The 16,939-nt window shown below is 29.4% G+C and overlaps 1 protein-coding gene across 1 annotated transcript; it reads right to left on the bottom strand.

Moving 5' to 3' along the window:
• Nucleotides 1-271: 271 nt before the first annotated feature.
• LOC110638453 (cyclic nucleotide-gated ion channel 4) lies at nucleotides 272-8,792 on the bottom strand. Its single transcript, XM_021789012.2, has 7 exons — nucleotides 8,156-8,792; nucleotides 5,974-6,189; nucleotides 4,855-5,168; nucleotides 4,664-4,772; nucleotides 1,459-1,695; nucleotides 1,100-1,186; nucleotides 272-977 (listed from the first exon to the last, which is right to left on the bottom strand). The coding sequence occupies exons 1-7, from the start codon at nucleotides 8,714-8,716 to the stop codon at nucleotides 462-464; spliced, it is 2,040 nt and encodes a 679-aa protein (XP_021644704.2). The 5' UTR covers nucleotides 8,717-8,792; the 3' UTR covers nucleotides 272-461.
• Nucleotides 8,793-16,939: the final 8,147 nt, after the last annotated feature.

Consider the following 16,939-nt stretch of genomic DNA (forward strand, 5'->3'; position numbering starts at 1 on the left):
ATATTTTTTAAGATAATATAATTATAATTTGGTAATGCAAAAGTTGGTCTATAAAATCATTCTTCCCCATGATTCAATTAATAAAGCCAATATTCACATATTAGCAAATAACAATTTAAATATGCAGCATACCTACCAATTAATTTGTTGACTTGAATTCAACTTTTCATTACTAACAGTTGTCCACTTATAAGCCAAGATGCCTAGAATTGGTCTATTATTATTTAAAATGTATGATATAATTCACTTATTAAATATATAATTTCACATATTTATACTTTTAAATCTAGAATGAACCCTTAAAATAACCACAACCAAGAAGCATTTACAATAAATATACTGTATTTGACCCATCAAATGAGAAACATATAAAAGAACATATTGCAACAGAGAACTACTTTTCTACACAGAGAGTGATGATTTCAAAATCCATACATTCAGCTAGTTCTTCATTATTGCTTTCAAAAGTCAAAATCATCCTGATTTGGCTTCGGTGAAGTTAATAAAGCTGTATAAAGCCTAAGCCTATCCTCCCCCAAGGAAGAGCAGCGAGATAAAGGTCTTCTTGGCCTTATAAATGACAATGAAGTAAGCGTCAAGCGGTGCTTGTACCTTCTCCAAGCCAACTGAATTGCCACGGCTGCCCATGTTCTCCATCCTGGTGAATAGTATCTTGCACTTCTCTTCACTCTTTCATTAACAAATGTGTACCTGAAATGTTGTGTCACATATTTCACATCTTCAGCTTCTAGCCCAAATGCTTCTGTGGTCTCAAGAGTTACTAGTGTTGATGAAGATGGTGGTAAACGTTCTATGAAGGGTCTTCTTAAGCACCATGACAATAGCTCATCTCCACTGAAATTCCCAGGACCTAACATGCAGCAACTCTTGACACCATCTCTCAGAACTTGGCTACTCTGGAGATGACCCCTTACTACAAATAGCATTCTTTGGACAGGGTCTCCCTCTCTTGTTATCTGCAACAAGGCTCAAGGATATATATATATATATATATATATATATATATATATATATAGATGCCTAACATTTACAATAAACTCCTATGATAAATAAAACTGAGTGACACTATGGAACTTACTGTTTCTCCCTTTGTGAAAATGAGAGACTTCACACGGTCGCAAATGTTCTCTAGGACCAGATCGTCCATATGTTGGAAAAGTGGTACCTGAAACACATTAAAAAATTGAAGATCAGAGGGGATACTACATTGGAGATGTGCAATCCTTATAAGCATTGTTTAGAGGGTTGCTAGATGCTTGCAAATACAGACCTATTACAATTGGGGTGGAAATGAAATTATTGATATGTGGTTTCCAGGCCTATTTAGTTATTTTCTTGCATTGGGAAGAGATAGGAGTTGCATGAAACGTTTGGACTGTAGACAGAAAAGGGCCTGCAGACCTTAAAACTTGATAATGAATGGTAGAATAAAATTACCTGCCTCACTAGATCCAGGCAGAGATGGTACTTGATATCCCTCCTAAGTCCCTCAGGGAGGTTCCTGATCACCTCACATTCATCGACACCGCGCGTCGCCGCCCAGCGCTGCCGCTCATAGTTACGGACACGGTGCCTGAATTCTTGAGGCAAGTGTCTCTTCCTCATCCACCACTCTATATTCCTCATTTTCAACTGCATTGCTTGCTTCTTTGATGTTGTTGCATGCAAGAAAACCTTTATGCCCAAAATACCAAATTAAAAAGAAGGGGAAAAAAAATCAGTTTTGGCTTAACAATACATAATCGGTTGTTAAAGATTTAGGCAATCCTCAAAGTAACTTAGGGTTTGGTTCATTTTCTCTAGTATCAGAGCCAACCCTTTTCTGAGATGGCTACCAAAGATGATCGTACATTTGCATGGTCGTCTCTTTCACTCTGTCAGTGCAAAATTAGTGCCCTACCACGAGGATCCATTATCGAGAAAAGTAGGGGCAATTGACAAAAAAAATGTAATCAAAAAATGTAAAATACTAAAAAAGGGTGAGTTTGAAACTAATTACTAAAAAGGGGTAAATTTTGCTGAGGTGGAGAAAGTGAGTGCGGGACGCTAATTATAATAGCGTTTTTAAGCTCCAGACGCTATTCAAAATAGCGTCCGGGTGAAAAAGTTGAAAAAAGAGCTGGACGCTATTCAAAATAGCGTCCAGCTCTTAATTTAAAGGTTGGACGCTACTTATAGTAGCGTCCAACCTTTTTTTTAATTTTTAATAATTTTATTTTATATTTTAAATAAAATATAAATATTATTTTAATAAATAAAATTATAATATTATATATTATAATATTTTTATTATCAATATTATTTTTTTAATTTAAAATTAAATTAAAATTTAAATAAATAAAAAATAAATAATTAAAAAAATTTAAGAAAAGTTGGACGCTACTATAAGTAGCGTCCAACTTTTCTTTAAATTTTTAATAATTTTATTTTATATTTTAAATAAAATATAAATATTATTTTAATAAATAAAATTATAATATTATATATTATAATATTTTTATTATCAATATTATTTTTTTAATTTAAAATTAAATTAAAATTTAAATAAATAAAAAATTAAAATAAAAAAATAAATAATTAAAAAAATTTAAGAAAAGTTGGACGCTACTATAAGTAGCGTCCAACTTTTCTTTAAATTTTTAATAATTTTATTTTATATTTTAAATAAAATATAAATATTATTTTAATAAATAAAATTATAATATTATATATTATAATATTTTTATTATCAATATTATTTTTTAATTTAAAATTAAATTAAAATTTAAATAAATAAAAAATTAAAATAAAAAAAATAAATAATTAAAAAAATTTAAGAAAAGTTGGACGCTATTATAAGTAGCGTCCAACTTTTCTTTAAATTTTTAATAATTTTATTTTATATTTTAAATAAAATATAAATATTATTTTAATAAATAAAATTATAATATTATATATTATAATATTTTTATTATCAATATTATTTTTAATTTAAAATTAAATTAAAATTTAAATAAATAAAAAATTAAAATAAAAAAAATAAATAATTAAAAAAATTTAAGAAAAGTTGGACGCTACTATAAGTAGGTCCAACTTTTCTTTAAATTTTTAATAATTTTATTTTATATTTTAAATAAAATATAAATATTATTTTAATAAATAAAATTATAATATTATATATTATAATATTTTTATTATCAATATTATTTTTTTAATTTAAAATTAAATTAAAATTTAAATAAATAAAAAATTAAAATAAAAAAATAAATAATTAAAAAAATTTAAGAAAAGTTGGACGCTACTATAAGTAGCGTCCAACTTTTCTTTAAATTTTTAATAATTTTATTTTATATTTTAAATAAAATATAAATATTATTTTAATAAATAAAATTATAATATTATATATTATAATATTTTTATTATCAATATTATTTTTTTAATTTAAAATTAAATTAAAATTTAAATAAATAAAAAATTAAAATAAAAAAATAAATAATTAAAAAAATTTAAGAAAAGTTGGACGCTACTATAAGTAGCGTCCAACTTTTCTTTAAATTTTTAATAATTTTATTTTATATTTTAAATAAAATATAAATATTATTTTAATAAATAAAATTATAATATTATATATTATAATATTTTTATTATCAATATTATTTTTTTAATTTAAAATTAAATTAAAATTTAAATAAATAAAAAAATTAAATAATTAAAAAGGCTTAAAAAAAATTAGACGCAATTTATAGTTTAATTTTTTTTAATTATTTTATTTTATATTTTTATTATAATTTTTTATTTTTTTTTAATTTATTTAAAATATAAAATAAAATAATTAAAAATATTATAGAATATATAATATTAATTATTATAATTTTATTTATTAAAAAAATATTTTTAATTTATTTAAAATATAAAATAAAATAATTAAAAATTTAAAGAAAAGTTGGACGCTACTTATAGTAGCGTCCAACTTTTCTTAAATTTTTTTAATTATTTATTTTTTAATTTTAATTTTTATTAATTTTAATTTTAATTTTATTTTAAATTAAAAAATAATATTCATAATAAAAATATTATAATATATAATATTATAATTTTATTTATTAAAATAATATTTATATTTTATTTAAAATATAAAATAAAATTATTAAAAATTAAAAAAAAGGTTGGACGCTACTATAAGTAGCGTCCAACCTTTAAATTGGAGCTGGACGCTATTTTGAATAGCGTCCAGCTCTTTTTTCAACTTTTTCACCCGGACGCTATTTTGAATAGCGTCCGGACCTTAAAAACGCTATTATAATTAGCGTCCCGCACTCACCTTTTCCACCTCAGCAAAATTTACCCCTTTTTGGTAATTAGTCTCAAACTCACCCTTTTTTAGTATTTTATATTTTTTATTATACTTTTTTTGTCAATTGCCCGAAAAGTAGAGACTGTTGATTATTATGAGAAACACGTGGAGTGGAATTATTACTATTTTTTTTTCTTCTTACTAATTCACAATTTATTAACTAAATATCTTAAAAATCATGGTAAAATTACCTTGCAACATTTACTCAATGACATTGGAGTAATCTCTAAAATGAAGTTTTAAATTCAAGCTCCAACTAAACACAAAGAACAAAAAATCGTTGCTAAACTATACTCAAATTATTATTACCTTGATGTTTCCAATCAACATGGTGACAAGAAGGAGTCCACTTGTAAGAACAATGATGCTGAAAACAACTTCCAGCCATTCTGTTGTGCTTTCCAGGTTTCCGAAAGTGCTGGTCATGTAATAATAAGAGTTAAAGTTGCTCATCGTATATAGTTCTTTTCTTCAGAGAAAAAGGTAAACAGAAATAGTACCTGAGAGTCATTAGGCCCCAGAAGATAGGAAAGAGTATTTTCTCTAATCTGCTATCGTTGGTGACAAGTTGAACAGTCCATTTATAAGCTCCATAATCATAATTATCACTGCTGTCTAAGCATGTAGCCCTGGCTACCTTATTATCTGCCCATGGTAATCTTGCTCCATCTCTCACCTTTCTTGTTGTTCCATAGTAAATAGTTTCTCGACAAGATAATAACCTCAGCCCACAACCCTGTGTTTCTCGGCATTGTTCTTTCAAGCATTTTGCTGCCCTTTGGATCCCTAGTAAGTACCAACATGCACCTGCTGCCTGTAACGTTTCCAGAGGGAGCTAGAGATCAGGAAATTGGAGAAAATCTAGAACCCAATCGCCAAAAATACTTGGCTTGTAAATAATTTTTGCATTAAACAAAAAAAGATTTTTTTTTCCCCATTGATCTTAATCTTTTTGTTCAGATGCACATTAATTTTGCAATGTTAAAATGGACATGTAATTATGTAATTATTTATGCCATGAAGAACCTTCAAAACAAATTTCACTTGCTATTTAATTACTAAAACCTCACGAAAACAATAAAAAAAAATGAACAAATTAAAGTTTTCGAGCTCATGAAGCACAACGATGATCGGCTTAAAGTCATTGAAAATATATATTGTTTTCCAGCTCATGAAACACGCTGATGAGTTCTTGTAGATTTAACTAGTATGGGGAGATCAATTCACTATCTCTTTATTTCTAATCTTTTTCCTTCTGGTCGGTCTAGGGAACTATTGGATGTGCATGTATATGTATGAAAACGAAAGGTGTCATCAAATATATAAGACAGGCACAGCAACAGGAGGATCGACTTAGTGTGCCTGATTATTGAAATTATAAAGGTTTAGACTTTTTAGACTCCCATTACATCAATAGCTTTACTTTAACAAAAAGAAAATGAAAAAGCTAGCTAGCAGAATGCTTGGATTTTGTATCCATGTGCACTTCAGTTTGAAAGGGTCTTACTTTAGATAAACATTCCATGAAAGAATAGCAAAATGACACAAAATATACATGGTATATAAACGCAAGAAGTGAAAAGATAATAAAGCTAAAAAAAGGAGGGAAGTGAGCTTACATGGGAGGCAACAAAGTAGGCAATCATGTTGAGGGCAATTCCCCACCAAACAGTTCCAAATATGTAGCCAGAGAGATTCTGCATTCGACGAAGGAGGCAAACCGAGTGGTAGATCTTTGGAAGATATTGGAAGAGGAATATGATCAAGAATATGGTCATCACTACAATCACTGACCCTTTCTCTAACAAGGATGGAATTGCAACCCATAGTACAATCTGCCATTTTAATTTGATTGCTTTTATTCAAGCACTAATAAGAGACTGAAAAGATTCACCAACACACATGTAATTCATGCATTCTAGTTCAACCCCCTCAGAGAAGCCAAAAAAAAAATGTTACAAATAACAAAGTCGTAGCTATGTAATGCAGAAAATAAGAATTCGATGATTCCTGTCAGACATTGAACTCATAATATCTTATACCATAAAACAAGAATTCGATGATTCCTCTCTGTGTATGTGTTATCTGTTTGTTATTTAACTGAGTGCAGGAGAATGCAGTGTCTAAATCATGACATTGCATGTGCATAAAGAAAATTCTGTGGTGCATAAAATATTTTTCTTTTCTGATGAAGGTTTTTGTTTTTTCGATAGAAAAAAAAAAAGCATTTTTCTTTTCAAGAATCCTTGCGTTGCATCGATCAAACAATAATGTTATTATTATTAAGAGAGAGAACCACAATGCACAGTGCACACATCAATTTTTCTAAATGATTCCAGTTTTTATCAAAGCTAAATATTGAGTTTTTTAATTTTATTTTTCAAAAAATTAATTTCAATTCATTTTTAATTTGACTTAAATTTAATTTAATTTTAATCAATTTTAATTTAATATCAGTCCTAAATTAAATCAATTTAATTTTAAAACTCACTTTTTCTCTACAAATGAGGCATATACATAGGCATGAAAGCAGTTAAGGTACTACAAAATCAGCTTATTCTTTATATTCTCAATAATAACTGAACTTATCTTAAATTTGATTAAAAATTTTCTTCAATTACTTGAATCTATCTTAGACCTGATTGTTATTAACTAAAAAATAACTGAATTCATTTAATTTTATATATTTTAATTAATAATCTACATAAAAATTTATAAAAAAAATTTATATTTTAAAAATTTAATAATTTATAACATATTTAAAATTTATTTATTTAAAATATGGTATATAAAAATTTATAAATGTTATTATAAATATATTTAATTAATTATTTATATAAATGAATTTAAATTCAAATTGGATGGGATTACATACTCACAAATATTGGATCCGTTTTACCCTCACTTCACATTCGCTTCATATGAAAATTGAAATTTTAATTGTAAGAACACACACGTCCAAATTGTCCACGTTCCAACTGATCATGATGATGTCTGAAACGTTAACAAGCAAAATCAGACCAACCTGAACAGTAACATAAATATTTGCTATTTTGTCTTGTGTCTATGCTAACCATTAACTTGTATTTACGGCTGGCGATCAAAAGGTATGGCTATAAGTTACTAACTAGTAAGGTTATGTTTGTTTCAGTTGTTGACAGTCAATAATCAGTTGATAATTAATAGTTGGAAAGTTAAATACTAACAGTTAAAATTATTAATTTTTTGTATTTTAGTTATAATTTTAAATGACAGCCACTAACTTCTGAAAAATTATTCCAATCACTAAGCTTACAAAACATCATATTTATATATTCTACGGTGCAACCAAATATATGGGTTGAACATCTGGCTATCTTGTTGAAAAGAAATTTAAAGATTCAAACCCTTATATCTGATCCTACTGTTAAATAAAATAATAAATAAAAAGCTGATGCGATGATAATGTTAATAAGAAAGAACGAAATTAACCCATGATTTTCAAATGGCAAATCAGTAGGTTTCCCATTTTGCCCTTTGCCTAGATGAAGAAAGTACATAGCTGCATCACATGGAGGCACTGTACTCTATAGAGTTTTCCTGCCTTCACAAAACAACTACTGGCAAGTATCTATCACCTCAGTCACTACAGACAAAAACCCTTAACCAAAATTATATATGCATGTAGAATTGTCCCCATATAATTATCTATTAAGATGTTGATGCTGCTGCTGCTGCTGATGATGGTAATGATAATTCCTTGAAAATGTTTATCATCAACACGATTCTTAATTATCATTAATAAAAAAAAAAAAATCTCACCTGGGGAAGGGGGAGGATAACGAACAGATCAAAGAAAAATCCTCTCTTTGCCTTGAGGTACCTCAGGGCCACTGAGCTAGGAATTGTCAAGCGTGGTCCACCTCTAGTTCCATCACTACTACCACCACCACTAGATGGTTTCTTGGCCATTCTGAGCTGCAACCACAAGTTCCACAAGTGCAAGGCGTCAATCATGCACCGGAGAGCCGTTACCGTGATAGCAAACCACCCGTCGATGAAGAGGCACATGCAAGTATCGCTAACAGACAGAGCGTAGAAGAAGAGAGGGTCCACAAAAAGTCCAGTAGCACACACTAGAAGAAAAACCCTATTCCATTCTTGAACCCATCTGCTTCTAGGGTCCAACACTTGCATTAAAGACCACCCTCTTCGTCGAGAACAACCGCCACCATAATCACCACACATGAAAAGCGAAGTTTTATAATCCCGGGTGCTATCATCCTCTTCCTCTTCTTCCACTCCTCCTTCGTTTTGGCTATCCTCGTCTGTGAAATCCTGCATGCGCGCTGCACGTGAGATTTCCTGATGATCGGTAGCCATGAGAAAGAGAGAAATATTGGGTGGGTATAGCTTTTCGAGAGGGTTACGTGTGAAAGATTTTTCTAGGGGCTTGGATTAAACTAAATGAATTTTGAACAGACAATTTTTTAAATGTACCAGATTGCCCCTTCAATTGCTGTTATTAAGTCTGCCAGTGGCGAAGCCACGTTACACTCTCTTTACTTTTTTCTTTCAAAAAAATTAGTTTGAAAAAATTAAATTTAGAAATTTCTCTCCTAAAAATTTAATATTTACTAACTCTAAATTTTATTTAAATAAAACGATACAAAAACATTTTAATTTTTTTAAAATAAAGTTAAAAAGACTTAAACAAAGTCAAACAGAAAAAAAAAAAGTTAATGATAAAAAATTAAAATTTAATGATAAAATTTGAAAATAAAATAATAATTTTATATTTGTATTTAGTTTTGTCTTTTTTATAGTTTTATCTTCTCACTTCCAAAAAAAAAAATTATGTGTATATTTTTGTAAGTACCTAAATCTATTTTACAAAATTATTTTCTTCTCTTTCAATTTTAATTTTTGTTATAAATATAATAAAATATAAAAAAATATTAATAATTAATATCATGATTTTAAAATTTTATTAATTTTAATAACCGGACAACTTGTTGTAATTATCATGGATAAATTTCAACAATTATCCCTGAACTTATATAGTTGTAACACTACAATCCTTTAACTTTAAAATGTAATATAAAACCCCCCCTAAACTTTCAAATTTTACACAATAAAATCTCTCTGATTTTCAATTACTAATTTTTCGGTTAGAAACTTATGTGAATAGCTTCCGCATGGTACTTAGTCAATATTGCTCTCTTCTGTCTTACGCAAAGTATAAAATTATTCTCCTTATGTATGAAAAATTATTCTATCTATAGAGAGAAAAATAATTCAATTTACATATGGCTTGAGAGAGAAAAGAGAAATACTGACTAAGTTCTATGCTGGAACTGTTCAGATCAGCTTCTAACTAAAAACTGGTAATTGGAGGTTAAAGGGATTTTACTGTGCAAAATTTGAAAGTTGATGGGATTTTATGTTACATTTTTAAATTAAGGGACTGTAATATTACAATTACATAAGTTCAGGAACAGTTGTTAAAATTTATCCTAATTATCATAAGTTATTAAAATTGTTACATGTCATATTATTAAAAATATGTCATTATAATTCTTATATATGAATTTTTCTCAAATTTTACGTTTTATTACAATTGAGTATATATTTGTTATTATATTTAATTTTTAAAATTATTAAAAATCACAATATTGCAATTCTTATAGGTTAGTATTTTTAGTTAGATTTTGTCTTATTACACTAACAAGAAATATTAATTATAATTCTATCCTAACCCTGTTAATTAAATTCAATTTTGGAGTAACAAAATGATTTTTGATTTGAGAATCAAATAATTTCATAAATATATTGTTGTTTCAAACTTTTGATTTAACAGTTAAACACTTTAACAAAATACGGTATTGTTTTACTATTTATGGACCAAATATGAATTATATGGAATTCATCAATTGTATTTTATATATGTTTTAATATTGACTTTGAATGCAATAAAATCTTTGTCATTGCCTCTATTAATATCATTAATTAATCTTGTCAAGCTAAATACATGTTTCTTTCTCTTAATTATTGTCAAACGAGTTGCCTCGTCTTTACCTGATAATAAATATAACTTATAATGTAAATAAAACTTACACTTTAGGCTCTATTTATTTTAAAGAAAATTATTTTTTTGTATTTTTTAGTGTTTGAAGTAATAAAAAAATAAGTCAATAAAAAATATTTTTAATTAAAAAAATTAAGTCATTTTTAAAGAAAATAATTTATCTTTTAAAAAAAATAAGTTATTTTTCATTTTCTAAATTTTGATAATTTTATTGAAATGTGGAAATATTTATATATACATGATATAAATATATGTTATTAGTTTAATATTATAATCAAACAATAAAAAATATTTTAATAGAAGACATTTTTTTAAAGAATATTTTTAATGAAAAATATTTTTTATATACAAATTATTTTTCGTAAAATAGAAGAAACTTTAATATTTCTTATTTTTCTTTCAAAAATAAATTGATTTCAACATATTTATGTATGGGTAATAATTAGGACTACAATGTTAAATTATATAAGGTAACATTTCACTCTTTATATATCACTTTTCTTTAAATAAATAAGACAATCTTTATTTTCTACTCCCCGATTAGGTTAACTCTAGCTTATTAATTAGGTTAAACATAAATTCTCAAAAGGAAAATTTTAAAATTTAATCATTATATTTTTTTTAATTCAATCATTTTATATATAATAATTTTATTATAGTCATTAATTATGATGAATAATATATAAATTCCATCATAATAATATATTCATACATTAATTATATTAAATCAATTCTCAAAAAGGAGAGATATTCTAGTTGAACCAATTTCTGTGTTTCCATCTATTCCAATATTTTTGCCAATTGTAAAATTCGCAAAGACCTTTTAGCCCATATTTTCATGTAGCTAGAAGCAACTTTCAAAAAAATCCAAGTCTTTTGGTACTAATGATTCTCTTTTAATCACAGTTAATGCCTTTGAATTAATACAATTAAAGGGTAGATGTATTTATAATAATAGGCGATCTAACATAAACGCAAATATATATTAGAATGAGTTTAATAATTTTTAAATTAAATATTTATATTAAAATATATATAAAATTAATTAAAATATATATTTAAAGTGTATAAATTTAGAGGTATAATTTAACAGTTAATAAATTTATTTTTATATGAACTCAAATTTTTCATAATCATCATTGTTAATTGATTAAAATTAAATAAAAATTATAAAAATAAGCTTATTAAAAACGAATTAATAAAAGAAAATTCTTGAAGGAAATGTACATACGTTGGATGCCAGTAATTTCATGGTAATAGTGGACGAATGATGACAATTAAATTACTAAGGCAGCCATCAAATCAATATCTATGGGATTGATTAGCTAAATATACTTTTTTTTTTCTTTTTTACAACTTGTGTTCCTTGAATAAACTGCCCAAAGCGTTGATGGAGAAACTCATGTCATGTCAATACTATACCTTGTAGAATGAAGAATCTATCAAAATCACTTTTTTTTAATCCATTGGAATTGTGTATATATTTGTTAGTTAATAATAAGGCTTCGCTAAATTTATCAAAAATTAACATCTCTTCTTTTTTTTTTCTCTTTCTTTTTATGTTTCTCCTTCAAATCTCTTTTTTTAGTAGCTATTAGTGAGTTTTGCACTGATATCTGCTCTTAAATTGATTTTTTTTTTAACTTTTTTTTGTTAGTATTTTTTTCTAATATTATCTGAGATCTATATCCGTTTGGAATAAATTTGAGTTTTTCTATTTAAATTTGTGTCTTTTAAAAACAGATCTGAGATTATTTTTCTATTACTGAGGTTCTATTTCTCTTTATTATTAGGATTTTATTTTTCTTCCCTTAGTGGGATTTCGGTTTAACCCCTTAGTGGGATTTCAATTCTTTTTTTTTTAATATTTAAATGGATTATTTGGCAATTCAAAATATAGTGTGGATCATTGATTTCTTTTAGTTTGAGACTTAGATATGGGTAATGCTCTTCTATCAATAGATCTTAGTAATGTGGCATGTTCGTCCATTGACGATTGGTGGTTTCATATCTTCTATGGGGCCATAGAGACAACAAATTTCCAAAAGGACAATATTGCAGAAGTTCTCTTTATTTGTCCAAAAAAAAAAAAACCAGTTACTACCAGGAAAACTATTATACTCTATCTGGATCATCTTTCAACAGAATATTTTAATTATTTATATTTATATTTTTTTCTCTTATAAGAACATCATGCTATATTTTTCTTATTATTCTTATTAATGAAATACCAAATTCTAAAAAAGAAAAATAATAATAAGGCTTTGATTAGGGTACCCCAATTCTTCATTTTTAAGTGGAATTCCCACCATCATATCTCCTACTCCTTTACCTATCCATTGGCTATGTCTAATGCCACACCCTTTTTCTAATATATGTATATCCAATAAATATTATACATACCTTAATTAATTCAATAATTTTTAAAGAATAAAAAGAATTTATATGTTTGTCATTATAGCCTATAGAGAGTTTCAAACTTTATTTGTGGTATGAATTTTTAGACCTGAAAACATAACTTGATAATCAAACTGCCTTTCAAAACTTGAGAAGTTCTACATTTTGGCTCCTTTTATTTAATGGAATTTTTCATATTTTTTTAGTATTTAGGACATTCAAGAAATAAGTAAATAGAATTTTTTTTTATTATAGGAAAAAAATGGTTTGTTTACTTATGAAAAACAATTTTATGTATTTTATTTTCTAAGAAGATTATAATTTTCGTTTTCTATATAAAATAAGAGAAAACATAAAAATACATATTGACCTGTATATAATAAAAAATATTCTTCTGATTTAAACAATTAAAAAATTATTCATATTTTGTATAATTAAAAAAATAAATCATTGTAAAAATATATTTAAAAACTTATTTTATTTTTAAAATTTTTAAATATGTATTATTTATTTTATAGTAATATGATTAATTCTGTTATCATTGCAAATAAATATTTTTATAAATAATTATTTAATTTTAAAAATTAAATAATTTTGATTATAAAAAAGTAATATTTTTATTTAAAAAAAAGCCGAAAAACAAAATCTTTATTATAAAAGAAAATAATGGAAAACAATTTAAAATTATTTTTAAAGTCTTAATTAAATTTTAGAAAATTAATTTTTTAATTTTTATTAAAAAATTAATATATATATATATATATATATATATATATATATTGTAACACCCCAAAATTTTAAATTTTATGAGCATTTTTGGTATTTTAATTTTATTTAAATTATAGGAATTTTTTTAAGATTTTTCGGATTTTAAAAATCGGGTTCGATTTTTCGAAAATATAAACTTTGATGATTTTTAAAAATTAATTTAAATACCACGTGGCAAAACTAAAAATATATTTGGAGTCTACGTATTTTTCTGAGTTTTCTGAAATTTTTTTCGGAATTTTTGGACCTCGTTTTCGGTCCCGAGGTAGAGTAAAAAATTCAAAATTTTGTATCTTGGATCAGACCGGTCGAATCGGACCGGCCTTTTCCTTCTTCTTCTTTCCTTCCCCGCGCGCGTCGACCTCCTCCCCTTCTCTCTCTCTTTTCTCTCTCCTCCTGCCCCTGCCGCCGGACAGCCACCTCCCCCTACCACCCCAGCCGACCTGCGCCGCCACCCAGCCTCCCAGGTAGCGCCGCCCCAACGGCCGCGCGAATTCCCTCCTAGCGCTTGCGCTTCCCGGCCAAAATCCGGCCGATCCGGCCACCAATTGGACCTGGTCTTGTGTCTAAAATCATCTACTCGGCGAGAGCTTTCCATAGACACCAAGAACGCCGAAATCCATATAGCGGTTTGTCCAATTTTTGCTCGAGAAGTTTTTAGCCCATTTCGATTTTTGGGCTAAATTTCTCGAAAATTGTGAATCCCACGAGAAAACCGAGGGTACCAGCACGCTCCACTAGTCGAGAGCTTCGCGGCGACATAAATTTCAAACTTTTCTGACACCGTTTTTTGGTGGGTCCCACGGAACTTCGCAGTGTTTTTCCGAGCATTTAATGAGCTTAGAAAATTCTGAAAAATTTATGTACTAACCCCCGTGTTATGGGCTTCGTGTAGGTATCCTCGATTCGTGGAAATTCGACAGTTGACCGGGTCTGCGAAATTTCGGCCAGACAGACCCGTTACCGGAAAAGTCTCCGAATTGGACCGAGGTTTTGGCTAGCCCCCCATTGTCAGACGTCCCGAGCGCGTCCCCGAAGTCGGAATCGGCAAAGGTAAACCCAAACCTTACTTTTTCGTAATTTTCTAGTGCTTAAATAGGATTAAAAATCCATAAAATATTCGTGGCAGCTTAGAAAATTATGATTCTTTTTGCAATAGCTTAGTAATATTGCTAAGGACCGCGGGGCAAAGTTTTAGAATTTTTAGAACTTATTTGGGCAGTTTTTGCAAAAATGGTCAATTATAAGGACTAAATTGAAATTTTACATATTGTGATGGATGATTGATTTGATGGGCCCAGGAGGGGCTGTGTGATGTGATTGAGTTGTGGATATATGGATTGTAAATATAGAAGTGTGTTTTGAGCCATTTTGCAGGTTGGGTAGGTCCTAGGTATAGGGGAGACTCTGCCGGATTTTCGGCACGACTTAGGACGTATTGGTCTTTTTCTTTGTTTGTATTGAGTCAAATTTATTAAATGATTGTAATAAAATTGTCAGGTGAGCCGGGACAGCCTTCTTCCTCCGCCCAGCCGCCTCAGTGACCACCGTCAAGTCTGTGAGTAAAATATTAATTTTAATTGTAATTTCACTATTATTATATGTTCAAGCATGCCCATGCATCACTTATATGCATATATTTATGTAGTTAAACTCTAGGCACGATTTATGTTGCATTGATAACTGTTAAAGTGCCATGATGTTGTTGTGGTAATTTGGAGCAGTGTGCGTGCGTTGGCGTGCGTGTGATGTGGTGTGGACTATGGATAGGACGGGTAGACACGGCTTGAGATCTTCGCTGGGACCCGGTCCTTCGGGGTAGACACGGCTTGAGTTCTTCGCTGGGACCCCGATTTGGTTATTAAGTGGAAGTCTGAGCTGAGATCTTCGCTGGCACCAGGTTGGATTTAAGAGAGCTGTATAGGGGATCAGCTCCCATATATTATGATTGATGTTACAGGGTGCGTGAGTGCTCCAAATTTACCTTTTTGATGTTATGATGTGAAAATGTTGTTGATGTTGCATTTCACTCTACAGGGTGCATTAGTTTTAGATAGTTATAGAGATTATGGTTAAAATTGATATTTTACTCTCTGAGTCGAACGCTCACTCTGTTCAATATTTTCCAGCCCAGGAGGATATTTTTGAGGTTAACCTGCTTCCTTTCCTCGCAGGTTGTTTATCAATATTTGTGTAATTTTATTTACTCCTAGAATTTCCGCATGTGTTAGAAATGTTTATTTGATTTGGATCTGTAAACTAAATTATTATTGTGGACCTGTAAAATTATTATATGCATGTTTGATGGACTGGATGAGGGAGCTGAGCTCCCATTTATCATTATGATGATATGAGTATGTGGAGGGTGAGCTGAGCTCCCCAATGGATTGTTTATTGTGTTTACAGGTCGGGTGAGTCAAAAACTCCCCGTTGGTAGGTCCATTTTATGGCCGGACTCTGTCCGGTTGGTTTCTTGAAATTGGGCCCAAATGGGCCTTAGAGTTGGGTAAATGAATAGTTAAGGCTTACTACGGGCCTCGGGGGCTTTAGGCTGGCCCAGGTCCTAGTGCCGGTCCGGCCCATAGGTTGGGTCGTGACAAATGTGGTATCAGAGCTTAGGCTCCAGATTCTTAGGGAATGTTTGTCTAAAGTGTTGGGAAGAGTCTACTAGGAGTCACATGCGGAAAAATAGGGTCCACATTCGTCTTGCATTGTCGTCTTTGCTTCTAGTTTCTGCTTCATATATTGTGTGTAAATATGAGTCTATAGAGCTGTGTAATGTGCAGTTTTGAATTTTGTGGGCTAATGCTGCTGAATTTCAGGAAAATGCGTAGAAGCAGGAGAGCTGCCACTGCACCAGAACCAGATGTGCCTGACGAGGTGTCGGCACAGGATGAGGCGCCTGCCCCGAGGAGGCGGGGTAGGAGGCCTAGAGCTGCTCAAGTAGAGGAGCAGCCACCCCCAGTACAGGATCAGTCCTTTATGGCACAGGATCCCATGGACCCCATGGCAGCTACTCTAGCTGGGTTGCAGAGAACCATCAACATGATGGCGCAGTATATGGTCCAACCTCCACAACAGCAGCAGTCCACCGCACCAAGAGGAGAACCTTACAAACAGATCATCAATTTTAAGAAGTTGGTGCCTGGTACTTATGATGTGTCAGACGATGCATATCAGATTTTGGATTCCTGCAGCATGGCAGCAGAATTCTGATTGGTGATAGAAGACTGATAGAGTATATGCAGCATGTCATGGGGCCTATGCCTAGACAATGGATGAATGACTACGTGTTACCCCGGATGGAGGGTTTGACATGGGATCAGTTTGTGGAACTTTTCATCAATCGGTTT

Source organism: Hevea brasiliensis, chromosome 4 (assembly GCF_030052815.1).
Source record: "Hevea brasiliensis isolate MT/VB/25A 57/8 chromosome 4, ASM3005281v1, whole genome shotgun sequence".
Taxonomy (NCBI): domain Eukaryota; kingdom Viridiplantae; phylum Streptophyta; class Magnoliopsida; order Malpighiales; family Euphorbiaceae; genus Hevea; species Hevea brasiliensis.

What these genes read in the sequence shown, in the direction of transcription:
- LOC110638453 (XM_021789012.2), bottom strand. Translation starts at nt 8,716, where the DNA reads ATGGCTACCGATCATCAGGAAATCTCACGTGCAGCGCGCATGCAGGAT. An exon ending in CCTACTTTGTTGCCTCCCAT is followed by an intron (nt 5,169 to 5,973) that starts GTAAGCTCACTT and finishes GAAACGTTACAG; the next exon opens with GCAGCAGGTGCATGTTGGTA. An exon ending in TTTTCACAAAGGGAGAAACA is followed by an intron (nt 978 to 1,099) that starts GTAAGTTCCATA and finishes GCCTTGTTGCAG; the next exon opens with ATAACAAGAGAGGGAGACCC.